This window comes from Paralichthys olivaceus, chromosome 18 (assembly GCF_024713975.1).
Source record: "Paralichthys olivaceus isolate ysfri-2021 chromosome 18, ASM2471397v2, whole genome shotgun sequence".
Classification (NCBI taxonomy): Eukaryota; Metazoa; Chordata; class Actinopteri; order Pleuronectiformes; family Paralichthyidae; genus Paralichthys; species Paralichthys olivaceus.
Genome location: NC_091110.1, coordinates 10,400,553 through 10,419,995, shown reverse-complemented (window position 1 = coordinate 10,419,995; position 19,443 = coordinate 10,400,553). Strand labels below are relative to the sequence as shown.

At 40.3% G+C, this 19,443-nt stretch overlaps 1 protein-coding gene across 5 annotated transcripts in view; it reads right to left on the bottom strand.

Moving 5' to 3' along the window:
- Positions 1–19,443, bottom strand: part of LOC109626304 (astrotactin-2) — a 261,841-nt gene that overhangs the window by 217,365 nt on the left and 25,033 nt on the right. For 2 of the 5 annotated variants that reach the window (XM_020082104.2, XM_020082105.2), the window contains exon 1: positions 11,538–12,918. The exons of 1 other annotated variant lie outside the window; for it this stretch is intronic. In XM_020082104.2, coding sequence (XP_019937663.2) covers positions 11,538–11,967 — 430 coding nt within the window. In that variant the 5' untranslated portion in view covers positions 11,968–12,918. Of the gene's footprint in view, positions 1–11,537; positions 12,922–19,443 lie in introns of those variants that run through there. 2 more of the 5 variants (XM_069513215.1, XM_069513213.1) reach the window with 2 other exon arrangements.

Sequence of the window (19,443 nt, the reverse complement as noted above, 5' to 3'; positions counted from 1 at the left end):
AAAATGCACAGTGTGCTGTGCCTCGGAGTGGAGGCGAGAGTGAAACAGCCGTGACATACCAATGAGCTTCCTCTGTATAAGCATACAATGTGTGAGGCCAAATGTGCATTACCCCTGAAGGCTAATCAGAAGTGTGTTGCTGGGCTGAAAGCACCTCTATTCATGTTCATTGATGGTGTATAAAAGATTTTTTTTTTTTTTTTTAAGGTTTAAATCTGAATGAGACATATTCTAAAAAAGGTAAGTAGAAAATGCGGAGTTCACGAGATGGATACATTATGCACGTTACTTTCAAAACCGCACGGCCGACAGCATCATTCAATATGTACCAAGATTGCACAGAAAGTCTCCATGAGCCGTGCAGATGCTGGATAACAACTGCAATTTGGAGCTGAGAAACTAATTTCAAAGAGATGCCATTATAATCACCCCCCCAAACTACTGCTTTGTCCCATCTTCTTTGTGGTTCTCACAAATTAATTTCTTTGTACAAAATACTACAATTGCGTACAATTCTTCCATTATCTAACAAACAGACAATGGTGAAGCGCAACATCCACATTACCTGAGGTCATTCCTGATGTTTTCTCACATCTTACTGATTAGAGTAGGGGAAAGTGTTTTGATGTTGTCTAAAATCAATGGGCTAATATTATCCAGGGTGACGAACGGGGAAAAAAAAGAAGACTTAAAAGAAGACTTAAAATAAACATGTGTCTCTGTGCAGATAAAGCTAACTCCAGGAGGGACTTGGATAGATGTGCATGAAGGAGCATAAAAAAAATGTGGGGAGGGAAGCCATCAGTTGAGAGGAGATTAATGGTGCAAATTCTTTATCTGAAAGGAAATCTCGGAGATTGTACAGCTTGGAGGGAATGCAAATAGGTGCAAACACACCAGCACAGATAAAAGGTTTAAAATCGTTTGTAGGAACCGTGGGGATGTGACGGCAGCGAACTGTGCAGAGCTGGCGCTTTTCCAAGGTGCAGAGCAAATTCAGTTGGGAATCAAATTTTATGGGTCTTAAACATCATTGTGATCAGCTTATATGAACAATGACTCTTCCTCTCCTCTTTCAAACACCACACACTGCTTTTCATGTTTGCAAAATAAGACCCTTATGTGATTTCAATAATTCCATTAACTAGGTTATACGAGACCATTTAACGACATTGCCAGGGTGATAATGAACTAATAGACAAAATTGGTATGACAAAGAAAAACTATAGCCTTCTGCAGGTAAAGATGACAAACGGTGAAGAATAACACATTGTGTTGAAGCCGTGTTTCAAAATGAAATGAGCTGAATCCTGAAACTAACTGAAGAACAGGGCTGTCTTCTGTTAGCGGATGGAAGAGTACAAAAACTGAGTATGACAAGTTCAAAACAACAGCACAGGTTTGTGTACAATTTAGATTGGGTATGAATGAAGCAATGACAAGGGGGGGGGGGCAAACAGAGCACAACAGGCTTTCATGATCTGTGATCTGGAAATCCAAGCTGTCAACCAGTAGGAGGACATTTACAGGCCATTTGGTCTGTTTGAAGCCGGACATAAGGGGGTGATGAGTGACTCCCACTGAGCCATGTTGCAGGTGAACCATACATTTCACTGACAGTTTGACTCTGACTCAATTCCACCATGTCCCTCGCAGATCTTGATTATAGCAGAGCAGCAGGGTAGTGTTTTGCAGATTGCAATTTGATGAACCCAACCGTGCAATACCTCGAATATTGAATATGATTTTTGGCAATTCTGTCTCCTTTGGCGAGAAAGGGACACTTGGTTATACTGAAATCGCCCACCCAAACGAATCTTGCATGTATAATTGAAAAATGATATGAACTTTTAAAGATAAAATACTGCTGAACCTGGAAAGTGGAAAAGAACGGACAAATGAGGCCATAAAATGAAGCGAAACACTTTGCAGGCTATTTTTGGCAATTCCTTTCAATTCAGAAAAGATTGGACTGGTCTTTGTTGCAATTCCTGTTATTGGAAAGAAGTGAAAGCTTTTGAGAGAAAGACTTTGAAAGTAAATTGCTTGTGCTGATGACTGATCCTTTGATATGCACTAAATTAATTATGCATGAAAACTGTTAAAAGTTTGTACATCCATAAACGATCTACAAAGAATTCCAGCAGCTTTATAAAGGACTCTGTAAAGATGTGAGCAGTGCTGCCATTCGTCAAAACCTGCTTTTCTTATGTGTCACATAGAGAGTTGGCACAGAGCGGTCTGCAACTGACTGGCAACCGGAGTATCGGCATCAGGTATCCAGCATTTTCATTACAACTCTTGCAAGATAAGTCAGACCTTACACACAACCGGGGGCTTTGCCCAGGCAAAGGAAACTCCACCTGCTCTTGAGCACCCTGATAGCACTCACATGAGGGTTGAAGGTTTCTGTGCAATACTGCAGCTTCCGAGCAAAATTTCAAATGTGAGCACATACACACCAGCTCAAGAAGCGTCTACTCCCCGGGAGTTTCCAGTTATGTTTAATTTAGTATGCACGGTCAGGGGTGGACTTAATACTTCTCTATATTGTGTTCCTTCTTGTCTTCTGTTAGTAGTTAGTGGTGGTACGTCTACCTGTGTACCCCAATAAGGGGAAATTGGCTGTTAAATTTTTATTGAAACACTAATGTCTCAGACAATACAGCTCCCAGGATCACTGAGGCAAAGACAAACCAACACATTAAGATGGTGATTCTCAAAGGAAATATTCAATGAAGGGTTTTTTTAGGTTTTAAGGCTTGTTTGACCTAGTTTCAACTGATAAGTTGAGTTACCCAGATGGAAATCAAATCAAATCTTTTAATAAACCAGAAATGCTTCTTGTCCATCTGACAAAGTCATTGTCTGGATGTCTTCTCTGCTTCTAAATGTGCCAGTGTGAATGAGAAGTCAATGGAGACAATTTCTATGTAACCATCATCTATCAACTATTATTCCAATCCCCAATTATAAAGCAAATCCTTGTCATAGAAAACACTTGGTATCAATGTAAAAAAAAAGGATTTGTTCTCAATTTCCAGGATGGTGCACATGGGTATCGATCTGCCCAACTTAAATAGGGAAATACCCAGAGAGAAAAATATCACATTCTGATAGAAGCTGTGGAGAGTCAAAAAAAAAAAACCTTCAAAAAAAACCCTGAACTCAGCATGAACTCCACAAAACAAATCACACAACAGAATGATAGAAATTGACTTTTAGAATACAGCCTCTATTTTGTGCAAGGGTTAGAAATCCAAATTACTTGATTTTAGAGAGATGCACACAGATGGCCATCTGTTAATAAGCTACAGCAATCAGATGAATGGTAATTTTTTACTATTTTAGAGATGTGCGTTCAATGCTGTTTCTTTATCCAATTAACATTTGATGAAAACAACCTGCCCTTTCATTCCCTGTCTTCTATTCTATCAAACCAGAGCTCTGTTTGAAAGGTCATGTTTGTCCCTCCTGCAGTTTACTAAATTTGTTTGATGCAATTGCTATTTTGTGCACAGATGATGACCTCAAGTAGATGTTAGCAAACTCCAACTTCGTAAAATATTCAGCACCGCTACATATTACGCTAGCATTTAAAGATACTGCGTGCAAGTTGATAGATCTCACCCAAAATCCCCCAGCACTAAATGTCTGGCTTGCATTATAAAACGTGTTTTACTAAGAGAGCAAATGCATTACACAGTTTTTGCCACATGGGGCCTTCTATTATGTGGAAGGGGACACACCAGAGGAGCCCAAGGAGCAAAAAGAGCAACTAAATGGAATTGCTTTTATAAATCAGTGTCACATTATACATTCAGTGTATGGACCAGAAAGCCCCTCTACAGTATACAAACAGAGAGGTTATGAATCTTTTGGGGATCTGCTTGCAACATGCCCTCTTGTTGGATACAACATCCAAACTATGCTTTCTAGTCCATATTATTCCAGCTTTAGATATTAAGACAAGTTCCTCTTGGAGTTGTAGCATTACAGCCACATAAAACAATGCTTGGTTGGTAAGTACTGTGACATAGATCATCAATCAAAACTCTTATATGTAGCTACGTTTGCGGTTGATTTTTAATGCTGATGCGTAAATACATGCAAACTACAGGTTTCATGAAAAGAGACATGATACATGATAATACCAGTGAGAGCCCCAGCCTGATACTGAAAGCTTTTAAAGGCATAAAGGAGACCCCATGTAAAATGCAATGGCAACATTAGCTACAATAGCACACAATGCATTCAACAACCAGCATACTCGGCTCAGATTTCAGTTATCAGAATTAGCCATTAGGTTTTAAATGAAATATACAGAAGTATAAGTAGACCTAACCTGTTTGATGCAGCAGACAACAGACCTCATGTTTATGTATAAGGCAGGATAAACACTTTATCAGGATCTACCCATTTCTACATACAGTACATATTGACAGTAAATCACCAAAGCGATTGCATCTTAGCTGACTCATTTTGAACACAGTGGCTAAATGAACAAACAGGAAAAAGCAAAAACAAGAGCTACTGAATTTGCCATCACCCATTAGCCGAACAATATCTTTGATCTGCTTTGCCAATTAATAAAACAGGGGGAAACGTATTAATTGTACACAGAAGAAAGAGAGCCAAGTAAAACCAAGCGTGTGCATTCATGAGGGATATTTACATAAACTTCTTTGTTCGTCTAGTCAAAGACATCTACAATGCGCCTCTCAGCAATGGTAATGAACAAATGATTATCATGACATCAAAGCTGTCGACCACTGCCACAAGGCAGGAGAAGTGACACTGGTGGTTTAACAAGGCTTTTCAAAGTAATGTTTCCGCAAAGAAGAGCAACCAGCACGGGTCACTGACCACAATTCACTCAACCTTTGAAAGACCACTTAGGTCCATCACCATTAAGCTAAATAAGCACGAGTCTTCACTCTCTGCCTGACAGATCTGCTTTCCATCAGAGCGTTCCCAATTCAGTGAGGTGAAGCATTTCTACAGTAGATTGTATGCTGTTCTATAAAACTCCAGCGTATTTAGACTACAATCAGATATGGCACTAAAATGCCTGTCATCACGCCAGGGGACAGATGTATTCAAATCCAAGCAGGTTCAAGGTTTCTTGAATTTTCTGAATTATTCATAAATTGATGTAAAAGCAAATGTTAACGAAAAGAACAAAGAAATTAGCAATTTGACTGCATGGACACATAAATTAACAGAATCTTGAATTAAGCGCAACACGTCCAAAAGCTTTGCCACCTGAAAGTCAACAATTCAAATCAAGCAATCTTGTTTTTCCTTCTACAACTTCACCACAGGTAGTTGCAGAGCGAGCACTAATTTCATCCTGTACACTAGGTCGAGCTGTCTGCATGGTACAGGCAACTGCTGACCCAGACCGATGCTGAGATAAGTAAGCCCTCATTTGCACTCAGGGATAATTTGGCTTGTTAAACATCACATGAATTTCCCTATCTGTCAGTTAAAAAAGCATTGCTTGACTATATGAAAAACAGCTTAGGAAGTATGAAGGAATGAAATTGATGAATTATTCACCTTCACAGCCACCAGATTTTAAACCAATTTAATAACTATGAGAAATAATGAAACCAGAATTTATGGAAATGGAATAATATTTATGACTAAAAGCAGGTATGAGGCCATTTTGCCAAATGTGGACTTTCTTTTCTGTTGTAAACCTGAAAAATTCACTATGCTTAATGAAAAACCCCACAGAGATGACTGAAAATCTTGTGGAAGGGCATTACATAGGGGGACTGGCCAGCAACAGAATTCACACCATGAATGGGACTGCATGTGGGAGAGATTCATTTTAGAAGGCAGCCTCCTGTAGGTCTATTATAGGAGGTCAAACGATAATAAATAGACCATTTGATGAACTGCACAGGCTCCATCATGGATCTTAGTTGCTATGGTCTCTTTAACACCCTCAATATATCAGTTGGATAGGATTGTTTATGGTATTCCCGAGGAAATTCTCACAAAACCTCATGCAGCAGGACAACTCACACTTCCATCTCAGCTCTCCACACCATGTAATAACTCCCACCCCTCCTGATGACCTCTGCCCCCTCTTCATTGCTTGTCCTGCAGTGCTAAGCTCAGCCCCCTGACATAAGACTGAGATGCTGTGCAGTGTGTACATGTTCTGTGCCACAGGGAACAGAGTGCTCCAGTACAAGCGTTTTTTCCCACTTTACTACTGTTGCCTTTAATCTCCCATCTCTAAGCGAGCATGGGTTTGCTGTGCCTCCTACTTAGAAAGATACAGCAGGGCAGAGAGGGGAGACTGAAAGAGAGGAAAAGGCCAGTTGATGTGTGAGAGCTTAATAAGATGCGCAAAAAAAAAAAAGATTAAGATGCCGTGGAAAATCAACATCAAAGATTTTGTGCAATACAATAATCAGAGACAATAAAGGACATGGAGAAACTTGAACAGTTAAGTGCCTGAATGTTTTAAAAAAGGTGAACTCCTAATGAGGTGTTTACCGAGTCAGCCATGTTGCTAAACGTATCGATTTCCACACAGTCCCACATCACTTAAAATGAGCAAAGAAAATTATCTTGTGTGACAAAGCGTAGCAGCATAGAACCCTCTCCCTAGAATTTCAAAGTGTGATGCTACAATCTTGCATTACCAACACTTCTTACACGTTTCAGACTAAAAACCACATTGAAAAACACTATTTTTTTAAAGTGAAAGCCCTGAAGCTCAAAAGTTAAACACTTAATTCCTCGAATATAATCACAAAACCTTTTCCCAACACGCACACACACGCAATAAACAATAAAACACCAGCAAGTCCATTGCACATTACAAAATCAAAAGCAGGAGTAGGAATATGTTGTGTGCTTACTGATTGCGTTGACATCTCTTATAGTTTTGTTATTGCTATTTTTTAAGCACATATGGAAAAGAAAGGAGAAAATGAAATAAGAAGGGGGTGAGGGGAGGGAAGAAGCTAGGTTTGTTTCCTCTGCACTGCCCTTTCTGCTCATCCATTCTCCATGTGACACATGTGGTAATAAATCAAACCTGAGCGGACAGGCCACACCGGGAAGGGGACTTGCTGTCCTTTTTCCCCCCTTGCCTAACCTCTGACGTCTGTTCAACAAGACTAGGTCAAAACCTGGTATATGGCGGAATGATCAATGTGCAAAAATTGAGGAGACGTGAGGAGCTGTGATATTAGATGTCACTTTACAAAAGAGTGAATCATTCAAAGCCAAAAAGGACAAAATGTTTTGCGCAGTATAGGGGAAGAAAAAAAATTAAGGACAGGTGTAATCTAACCTCTGCTCTCATTGAGTATAAAAAAGTTTAGTGCCTAAATTCCCATTACTATTTATCAACTACACAGAAAATTACCAAATGTCACTTGCAAAAATGTTAATTGGCCCGTTCATGATGTCATTGCACTGTTACACAAAGAAACAAGCATGAAAAACAACCTGGAATGAAGCCAATTGATAATATAGGTTAACCTGCAACCACTTCTGAGCCATTTGCAAGCTGCTGCTCTGCACAGCTAAAACCCTTGTTTTATAATCACAGCGTTGTCTGACAGAAATCAACATATACATAAGTTAAAGACAATTGCTGTGCTTTGGTTTCTGCTTCCTTTACATGTAAAATTAGAAAGTTAGAACACCAGTCATGACTATGTCAGCTGTACCACAGAGAGGTGTCCTTTTGGAGGTAAAGCCAAACCTCACTTATATCTGGCGACTCTCTCGACAGAAAATAATTTAAGTTTGTCCAAAAAGTAACTTTTGTCAATAAAGTTTGCAATGCTGTCTGTCAACTCCCCCCTGATGATGTAATAACTGTGGGCCCCAACTCTTTTTTAAAACGATCAACAGCCAGTGGGGAAACTCGAACATTCAATCCAGCCAAGAATTGATCACTCAGGCACAAGGAATTTGCCTAACCAATGTTTTTACTTCATTCCTGAGGCAGTCAGCAACAGACATGCACATTAACAGGGCTGGATCCACTGTTGCACTCCAGCCAAATGCAATCGGACATCTGACAGCATCGTTAAATGAGACGCAAGATTATGCTCATTATGGTTTGGATGTCAGTCGGCTAATAAAGTAGATTCACAGTATTTTTAAATCTCTGTGGTGTGATTTCCCCTCCTTTTAAAAATAGGGGGTGAACGTAGTTATTAAAGGAGAGAGACACCACTGAGACATCTCTGTGAAAGGCCTGGTTTATAACTTAACAGGTCAGTCGAGTGCAGCTCAGCCTTAAACACCCACTGATGACTCACCGGTGGTACATATCAAAGCAAAGTAGTAAATAAATAGAGAAAGAAAAAAATAGGAAAGTGTTAATCTCTTGCAAAAAAAAATGCCAATTGAATTATTTTGAGCATGAAAAGGTCAAAATATCCTTCACTAAACAAAGAGGGGAAAAAAACAAGCAGGTGTCTCAAGTGTAATGAGACTCTGGTGTCTGTGGGCCAATTTAGCTTTGAATAGGTTTATTCTGTGGAATCACAGTAGACGTTGAGTCTTTAGTTATGCAACTATTACAGGGAGCAATAGCTGTGTTGTCAGAGCCATTTATTTACTTTTCTTTCCCACAGTGAAGACTTTTTTGGACATGAACACCCGGAATATGTTTGCCTTTCACATATGAGGAGAGCAGCAGGAGATTCTCTGGGTCAGACACATTCAAAACAACAGGAAAATATCAATCGATCATTACAGTGAGGGGTGACCTCTGGGTAGAACATGCAGGAGATAAAAACATGAGTTACACATTCCGCTGCAGAAATCACGTTTTTCTTTACAGCATGTCGACACCAGCGTTTCATATTGTATAATTTATATTGTTTCTTTTTACTTTTGCATCCGTAGGCGTTTCGAAATGTCAACATCAACACGACAACTTGCTCACAGTAGACGTTTCCCTGCTGTATTCTCACATGAACTCACTCATACATTTTTCAGGCATTTTACTGGGGGACTGGTTTGTTCCAAAAAATGTTTGGAGCAAGTGACCAGGCCTCTGCATTCTCACAGACAGCCCCTTGGGTTAAATTTCAGAAAAATGTCTGGACTTCGGTGCATGCCTGAAAACAGCTGAACTGATGTCAGCAACTTTTGAAAGTTTCAGAAAATGGACATTAAAATAACAGAACAGGATAATGTTGAGCGTTTGCCCTGATCAAATACAGTGTAAATACCATACAGCCACTATACAGACAATGCTGAGTGGATTAAAATATACAAATTAAATAAATGGAAAATGGCAACACAACATCTGTGTGTGTTTAGAGAGGCTTAGGATTTCTGCAGCATCAGAACACACAATTCTAATAGGAAGGAGAAAACGATGGGGAGGAATATTGATGCAACAAATGTCTGATGATAAAAATTCACTGAGTTTGTAATTCAGCTTGTTCATTTGGTTCTACTAAATCAACAACACTGTGTGTATTTACAATGCTGGGTGCAACAATTCATTTGACAAGAAGAACTCTGCAACTAATACTTCCCATCAAGACAAAAGCTTTCAAGATGACCTAATGCATTGTGATGTTGAATACTGAATACAACAAAAGCACAGGTGACATCAAAAGTCCAGAGTCCAAAACCGCCATGCTAACAACCACAACCACACAGGACAAGTGAACCGCAATACCTCAACCCCACCATTGCTACATATCATACAATACATCAGGGTTTTCACATCACCATTTGCTTCTGGTGCTTCGAATTGATATTTAATATCATGAATTTCTGTTTAGTAATGGGAAGCACATGATTCACTACTATACTATTATACTAAAGGAATTATTTCCTTTCACAATGTGTTCAGTTGCATGAATGAGCATGCTCCTCTTTCAAGGACTGAAGAAACACCATTTGCAGGAAAGCACATTTTTGTCATTTATGTCTTCAATGTCAAACTTGTCTCCGATTCAGCTAAAATGTGTTAAAAGCCTTGTTAAAGCCAATGTAAGTGTGACGCTTTCCAGGTCAACTCAGGCAAATGTTGCTTCAGGACATCATTTCCAACGACTTGATATCTCAACCTGTGTTCTAACAGAATGAAGAGCACACATCATGGCTTTGATGTTTATTGCACACGTGGAGCCATTAAAGCCCCTTTTCTCATCCTCCCTCCTCAGCAGGCAGTCATGCACTGGAAGGGTGAAGCAGCAAATTTGCTAGCTGGCTGACTGGGAGGACAGAGAGGCCTTTCTCACCAGTCAACGGCTGTCCTTAATGAGAATAGAAAGTGATTTACTAGCTTAATGCTCCAGCCCTCAGCCTGTCTGCCTGCCTGCCTTAGCTTTAACGCAGCACTATCCATACAGGAAATGAAATTAAGGGGAAAAAAAGAAGAAAACAAGCCAGAGTCAGAAAATTGAAGTAATGAGAGCTTATCGTGGACTTTCTCCATAGCCTCACATTACTTTCTGTACCTCCAACAAGTCTTTTAACAGGTATTCTATCATACTGAGCCAATACAGTATAAACCCTGAACTGACTGGGGACTGGAAGATATACAACACTTTGCTATCATGCGTGGTTTATTGTATTCAACAAACAAAAGCGTGTGCCGCACACCATCTGCACCAATGCACAGTCAGAAAAACAGTTGCTTGGCTCACACATCAAAGGAGCAAGTATGAAAACATCCATCTTGCACATCACTCTATGTAAGCAAGCTCCCTTCATGCATAGTCTGCTCCTCTTACAAATATCGTTTTTTTGGCTGTTGTAAAGGCAGAGTGATGCTATTCCCAAGATCGTTTTTAAAACGAACGGCTTTCACTGTGAAACTTCAAATGACCTGTCAGATACAAGTGTTGTGCCGTTATGATTCACTTGGGCATGTGTGACTAAACACACACACACACACACACACACACACACACACACACACACAAAAGGAAGATGGTTTGTTTTTCTTAAAAGCTTTATGGCCGAATGTTGACAGCAATTGCAAACTCCAGCCAAATATTTCCTCTAGCGAAACTTATAATACAACCAGCAAGGCATGTGTGAGGCATGAAATAAATTGCCAATTTCATGCCTATCTTTGCAGGGCCAAATTGCATTCCTTGATTGGAGCACCGTCCTTAGTGTGTGCATGAAATTTTGAGCTATAATCACATTAAACCACAAAATAGGAAAAGCATACAGAAGGAGGGTAAGTGAGGAGACAGAGGGTGAAATGTCAATTAAACATGAGTGGTGCCTGGTTCAGAGCAGCAGCGTTTCCAGCCAAATCTACTGCAAATGAAACCCTGCACTGACAGGTTGGGTTGTAGGTGTCATGCAGGCTGGACATTAAGAGTTTCAATGGAAGCAGGGATAGGTGACACCCCCACCAAGGCGCATGAAGGAATGATTTGGGAATGAGGCTCTGGGTGAACGTGTCCTGCCAGTGTGGAGTGCGCCTGGTCCCTCTGCGCACAAATGTGCAGCTCGGTGGACCGGTTATCAACATGGAGGAGGGGGAGACACAGTGCCACAGCAGTTCTTACCGAGTGTGAAGTAGGGGAGCGCTGTGTTGTCAAGATCATCCATTACGGAGATTCGCCCAGGTAGGTCTGTCCTAACGAATAACAGGAGCCGGGACTCCCCCCCTCCTCCCGACGCTCCCGCTCCTCCTCCTCCTGTTCCTCCTCCACCAACTCCGCCGCCCGCGGCACCACCTGCTCCGGCGGCGCCCCCTCCTCCGGCCACGCTCCCCGAGACTCCGCCGGTGAAGCTGAACTCGTTCTCCCGGAGCACGGGCAGGGTCGACACGGTGACTGTCTTCACCTCACACGGCGTCTCCGCGTCGCTCTCCTTCGTCGCCCTCTCGTCGTCCGGCGACGCGCCGCCTCTGGTCCCCAGGACGGACGCGGCGGCCACTAGTAAGAGCACCGCGGGGAGAAGAGCGCCGAGGTGCGGCTGCACTGTCCTCGCCATCCCGCTCCGTGTGTGTGGTTCCCTCGCTTTGAGCGGGGCTCATAAACCGTCCGCTCACTTATAGTTGAGTCGCTGCGAAGGAGTCGCGTCCGTCCAGGAGGCGGCAGCACAGGTGTAGTGAGGATGACATCTCTCGGCTCCGTGCACACATCCATCCGTGTTCACACAGCGGGACAACACTTGATCAGCACGTGTTTCCCTTTTAAACACGGATGTGAGGTGGAGTCACCCCCCCTCCTAATGTGGCTGTGATCACTTGTTTGTTTGTAGATAGATGTAAATCACAGCTTTTGGACAGTTTATCATTCTGATTATTCTGTAAAAAAAAAATCAATTACTTCATTTATGATGGAAACTACTAGAATGGTGCACACCTTAACCAGGGTCCAAACAAACCACAGAAATATCTGTCTAGCTCTCATAATAGTCAGATAAAAGGAACATTAATGATGTACAAAGTCATAGATCTGGGGGTTTTTTTTGGTTTACATTGAAATCAATTTATTTGCGTGTTTTCTAGAAATTGATAAAAATGTTAAAGATGGTTTATCCCACAACGTTAAGGCAAAATGAGAACGATTAAAAAGAGCAGAGTAAAAGTAGAACAAAGAGTGTGAACATTTAAAGAAAAGTGGAGAGAAATTTGTAAGAAGATAAAATATAAATGCAATAAAATACAATGATGGTATGACATGAAATAGTTTAGTTAAAGGTTTCTCAACCTGGTTTTAAAAACTGCAAACAATGGAGCGTTCCTAAGACCATCAGGCAGTTTGGTCAAACTGCTGAGTATGCTGCTTCTCCATATTACTAACACACCAGTGTCCAGTGATCTCAGAGGTCTTGCACTGTTGTATTGAACTAACATGTTTATTCAGAAGCAGCTCCATTAAGAGATATGAAAAATGATCAGTAAACCTTTAAAATCAATCCTTTGGATTAGTGGCAGCCAGCCTAGAAATTCAAGAGCAGGGGTGATGTGTGCAGTCTTTTTCAATTTGGTTAAAACTCTTGTAGCCGAATTTTGGATTAGTTGTAAGTGCCTTATTGTCTCTTTAGGAAGTCCTGTTAAAAGTTAATTGTTGTAATCAATAGTCAGATAATAAATGTTTGTGTGTGTGTGTACATTAAGATCAATTTTATTAGCATATTTTCTTGAAATTGATGAAAATGTCTAAAGCCTGATAGGTTCTTCCCTGGCAGTCACCATCCCTGCACCAAGTTTGGTGCAAACCGTTGCAGTGCTTTCTCACATAATCCTACTCACAAATAAACAAACAGACAAACAAACACATGACGTTGATGATAATATAACCTCATTTGCCATTTGGCCAGACAGATAATTAATGCATAAATAATCTAGGTCTAGGTTGTTTCTTCTTGACCGGTAGTTGTTCACAACTCTTCCAGAGTTTTCGATCACATCATATAGTCAGTAGAGTAAGAAGTATTTATGTATTTTACAAAATACTAAATAACTCAAAGCAAAAGAACTATCTACATTACTGCCTGTTTTGCTTTAATGCAGGTGGTAAAGGTGGAGCTGCTGAAGGCTACTCCTGGGTCGTTTAATCATCATAATGTATTTGTTGGTTATATTTTGCAATAATAATCTAAATATGCCAAGTACGTAAAGTTGTAATGATGTATTTAACTAGAAACTGAAGTTGCAACATAGAAAAAGTACCTCAAAACTCCACTTAAGCCTAGTACTTGAGTAAATGCACCTTCTTATTTTCCACTGCTGCATGTGATCCTAATCAGCGGATGGAGAGTCCCTGTTGTGCTGGAACTGTAGTTCTTCATAGTTCCATTCTTTTCTGTGAACTTGGTCATTACCCTCAATTTTATAAATTAGATGCTCACCTTGTAATGAACTGAGGCAGTTTCATTCTTTTATACACCTTCTGTTAAAATAGATCCTTTACAGCTTTGGAAAAAAAAAGATAATTTAGTCCACGGCTTCAACCTAAAGTGCAGTTTCACTTGATAAAGCCCAGTTCAGTATAAAGAACACTCAGCTCACCCTGAAATACATCACATTGGCTGACTGATCCCACAAAAGAAAGTGAGCAAATATTACTGGGAAAATCAAGTAAATTAAGACAATTCTCACAAAATACAAACATTACAAAAAAATGTGAATTGTATATGATAAATTACACAGGTAAAGTTTTAGATAAAGGAACAGTTATTATGTGGATCTCATTAAATGGGGTTTGCATAATTTTTTCTTCACAAAAATCCATAGTAATTGACAACCTAACAGACGAGGGAGGCTGATTCAACCTCACCGTGGTCCAAGTCCCCAGAGATTCATTTCATTCCAGTCTGATACCACATGCTATGTCTTAAATCGATAAAGTAAGTATTCAAGTATATCAGTGCTACATAAAGTTCACATTTATCCACCGATTTTATTCTCTAAAAAATAATAATGCCAGAATCGTTGACTTTATCTTCAACTATGTAACTTTATTACATAAGTTCATGGTCTCATTTGTGTTTTCTATCATGTTGAGTTAGATGGAATAAATCAATAACTTGAGAGCAATTTGATTAAATAGAATCAAACATATACATACAACTTGTGTTAAAAGTATAAATGTATGTATGTATGTATCAAGTCGGGTGATTTATTCATTGAATCTAAATCTGTATTAAAAATTGGTACCACAGAAATAATTGTAACCTTTTTTATTCACTAACAGAAAAAATATGCAAACTACGTCAGTCATGCGCACACTCTAGAATAGAGCTGTCAATTAAATCTGATAAAGAGCAAGCAAAAGTATCCATCAGATATTTAATAATTTATTATTGGCTTTCCAAGATCTCCCTGAAGCCGTCTCACGACTCACTACTACTGACTTTGATTTTTCCTCCTGCAGTGGGAGCAGCTCCGTCATTTCCCTTTGTGTACAGACTTGTGGGACAAGAGTGTCAACACAAAGAGACGAAATGACGCAAATTTCTACTTGTCTTTGTGAATAGCTTTTTTTGATGATTTACCCGGTGTAAACAAAGCACTCCCTCCTATCATACATAGAATTAATATGGAAAAGGGACATGGTTCCAGCCTCTCTCTCCATGGTGCTGAAATATTAAAACACACATTCTCACCATGTGTTTTCTTCCCAAGGTTCTGAAACACGCAGTCACAGGATCGGTCTCTGTCCCTGCACTTACAGTCCTGAGTGCTCATAGGTGCACGTTCGCATGACATCTAGTAGGCAGGCACGTAAGAGTTACTTCAGAAAAAAAATCTATGCAGTTCTGCTTTTCCAGGATACAAGTAAACTGTGTCTTTTTCGTGTATTTTGTGGATACTGTGCAGTCATTGACCTAAATCAGTGTGGCTACTGTATGGGTGACTGTGTTTTTCTCTCATGTGCCTTTTTCTTTTTGAAAACCTACAGTGGTTATATAAATTCTACAAATGACCACATCTCGAATCTCCAAAATGAACTCAATTTAAAATGTCAAGGCTGTTCTGTCTGAGATGTAATCTGGTTCCTGCAGACACAATACATCACATATATGAGATGCAAAAAGCTGGGTCATACATTATCTAACATACGTATCACTGAGTCGTGCATACACAACACTTTGAGGTTAATCGTTCAGTGGTGACGGGCCGTGACTTTGGGTCATCTTATCAAGCTATGTATTTTCCTTGGGCAACAATACAATGTCATGCATGCTCATTTCAACTGTGTGTGTTGGTCGCATTAGCCAATCCGTCATCCACTCTTGGGCGTGGGCTGTCTCTTTACGTAACCCACAATTGATGGCGACCTACCCCTATACTGATGTGAAGCAGTCACCAGAGGTATTGGAATTTGTATCCCATAATTCACCATTATCTCCTGATATAACCCTAAATAAGTTGAGTCGACAATTACCATGACAACCTTGATGTTGTACCTTGATGTTGTATTTATATACACAAAAAATGATCTGATGTTTTTCTCAATACATTCAAATAGTAAAATATATTGGCAGAACCACAAATACAATAACTTTCAGTAAATCTTTTAGGAGCAAAAATTCAAACGAAACCGTATTCATAACAAATAAAGCTTCTTCAAACACGCTGCCTCATAACTTGTATTGTACACCCACTTTATTTGAGAAGTGAGGTATTATTATTCCCCCTCCTACTCTCATTATGTGTGCAGTGCATCCCATAATCCAAATGCTACAAGTAAATAAATCCAAGTCAACAAAAGTGGCCACAGAGCACTTTAAGCCCAGTGACAGCTGATCCAGCAATGCAACTATCATAAGTCACTCTGCGTCTCATGACTCTGAGACGTGCCTCCTCTGTTCCGCTGCCTTCCTGTCTCGTCCTCTCACATCTCTTCTGTCCATTTCAACAGAGACGATTTAAGGAACACGATGGAGATTAAAGCAGGAACGTGGGATAAACAAAGACTCAATGAAGACAAATGAGTTAAAGCCTGTGCGTATTTGCTTGCAAACCCTGGCTCTCTCTCTCTCCATGGTGCTGAAACATTCAAACATGGCGTGTCTGTTTTTCCTGTTTAAACCAACCTTTGTTTAAAAAAACACACAAAGTTCAGAGCAAATTCAATTCTGTTATTTTATTTTTCATTGTTTCTTTTCTGAAATCTAGCATTAGAATATCACCTGGGGCAATTTTGCACAACACACCACTGTAATTATTTTTTTGTGTGTGTGTATATCACAGACTCACAGCAACACTTGAGTGCCCGTGTGGTTTCCTCTAGCCACTCCGCAGGATTTGCATCATAGGGCTTCTGTCAGTGAATGCACCAAAATTCAATGACGCATTGATTTCCATTTTCAACCTTTAGTATCTTAATTGCCTCCTTATATAAAAGACACAATGAAAGTTACATCAATTTAACATAATTCTGAAAACTTTACTGGCAGAGATGAAGTGGAGGAACAAGGAACTGTTAGCTGATACATTATTTTCCATTCCTTTCAAATTAAAGGCACAATTATAACTCCAAACGTTACCCTTCTTCCTGCTCTAAGAAGCCCCGCCCACAGTGGCCACTCGATTTAACATTTTGTCTTTATATACTTTGGTTTCTAACTCAAATATATCATAATAATCTTGCTCATGACTTCTAATGTAAGTAGTTAGAAGTTACTAGGTGTCCTTAAATGTCTCCTCGGGGACTCCGCTATCTCATCCCTACTTTGAACCTCTAACGTCAAAGTGAACTAATCTGCGTCACTGACACATGCACCCACCCCTACAGTGATTCACATTTGAGCAATTCCTCCGTTTTCCTCCTGTGTTAATTTGACATTTTAGTCATTCTGTCATAATGATTCCCTGATGGAACAGTTGGCTACAAAGATTAGCCTAAAGGGCAAATCTGACAAGCTTTTCTGTCCTGCTCGTGAAAGTGCTGACACCGTGGAGAGATCCGGTGCGGGGGCCCACCGAGCATATGCCATAGTTTTGCAGACATAACCTCTTTCCCCGATAGATTTCATTGAACACTGTCCGTCTTTAATGGGCAAACGGTAACAAGGCATCTGATGGTATTGATTGATGTTGTTGTGCTCCACGAGGTGGTGGAGAGACTGAAACAAGGGGATGGAAAGGAAAACTGAATTGTTCTTAGCTGATGGAGCTTTTAAACAGTCTGTGTTTGGTTATGTGAGAAGTATTCCTCAGGAAATTGCTTCGACCTGAATGCCGTAGCAGCCGCCGACTCTCTCAAAATTGAATTTGATAGACAACAAGCTAACGTCCACTGCACCTAGACAGAGATGGTTAAACAGATTTCTGTGGCATAATGAGTGAAGGACTTGACCTTTTCCCTCCCTGCTTCCTTCAGCAGGACTGGTGTGGTGTTGTTTCATGTCAGCCAATTATTTCAAAATATGTCCTTCACTTTTTCTGTCAAATTAAAATTAATACTAGAGTTGGGAGTGTGACTCTGTACCGAGCCCAAAACTGAAAGTTAATATCGCAAAGGTCCAAATCTCCAGACTAGATTGAGAAAGAAAATTAATATTGCTTTCTGCTCCTTCATCCATTATTAAAAAGATATAATTCAATGAGCTTTCAATCTATGAGCGAACCTGTGCACAGGCCAGCTGCAGAGGACTGTGTATGTACATATCAGCCTGTAAATGTGCATCACTAAGTAGGTGTGTGACAAACTCCCATGTGTTTGTTGCAAGATCACCAACTACTTTTTATTTTTTAACCTGTTTCTATAGATTCAGGGTGAGAAGGCTCCCTGGGACTGAAATCCCAGAGGTCCTACAGGAAGAGTATAATTGCTGTGAGTGTGGAATATAAAGTGGGTGGGATTGGGCAGCCAGCGTGAGCTTTGCAGAATGAGCACATGATGAAATGTCATATTTCAAACACTGTGACTGAACCCAGCCCTTGATTTCTCACAGCGAGAGGAGTCAGTAATTTATCAGTGGAAATTTGGGGGGTTTGAGGCAGATTTGAATTTAAACAAGAGTACGAATTACACAGCTGACAGATTCATGAGGCTGCACATAGAGACACAGCTCTGTGCTAAATGTTAGCATCTTAGTAACCAGCTTAGTTTAGCATGTTAGCAACTTGGTGGCAAGATGGATCAGGAAAGAATCCATTAATTTTGGTGTGGTCCCGGATCAGCAGGCGTATCCAGGAATTATTAGATAAGGCAGTACATTAATTTCTTGGTGAATAATTCATGGATCCTAATGAAGAAAATCAGGAATGTTTAGGGGCCTGATGTCTAAGTGTGCAATTTGATCCAGATCAAATAAAAATCTGGGTCTTGTGAATTTAAATGTGGTTCCATGAGGGGGACGTGGGGCCTTGTTGGAGGTACGTGATCTCTGAGCACCCTTCTAGTTGTGTATGTATTTGTTTATTCAGCAAAGCACAAGACAAAGTGAAGTTCTTACCAGTTCTGCATTAACCTCATGGTGGTAAACCAAATGTTAGAGAATCTCCAAAATAAGTACAGGGTTCATCTTCCAGGCTCTATGACTATGTTTAGTGTGTAATTTAATACATGTCATGGCAACAACATGCAGTCAGCCTGGACCAGAGAGGTGTTGTCAGGAAATCATGGAATTCATAAAGCCATAAATTTATGATGTAGATTTGTAGACGCAGTCATGAGAGCTGTGCTGCGCTGCAGTGTTTTCTTGTGCTATCTTTGTTAATTGATTAGTTTAAGTTATCTGGAGACTGCCCCAGTTCTGCAGGTGTAAACAAAGAGCTCCTCAGAAACTGGGTTACACCTGGAGGACACGCACACACCCCACACCCACCAATGCACATACACACACACACACACGCACCCGCACACACACACGCACGCACACACACACACACACACACACACACACGTACACACACGTACAGCGGACTACTGATAAGTTCCTTTTTCTGCAAAGCACTGAAAATTCCTATCTGTCCCTCTAATTTGTCAAATGATGTTCCACATGTGG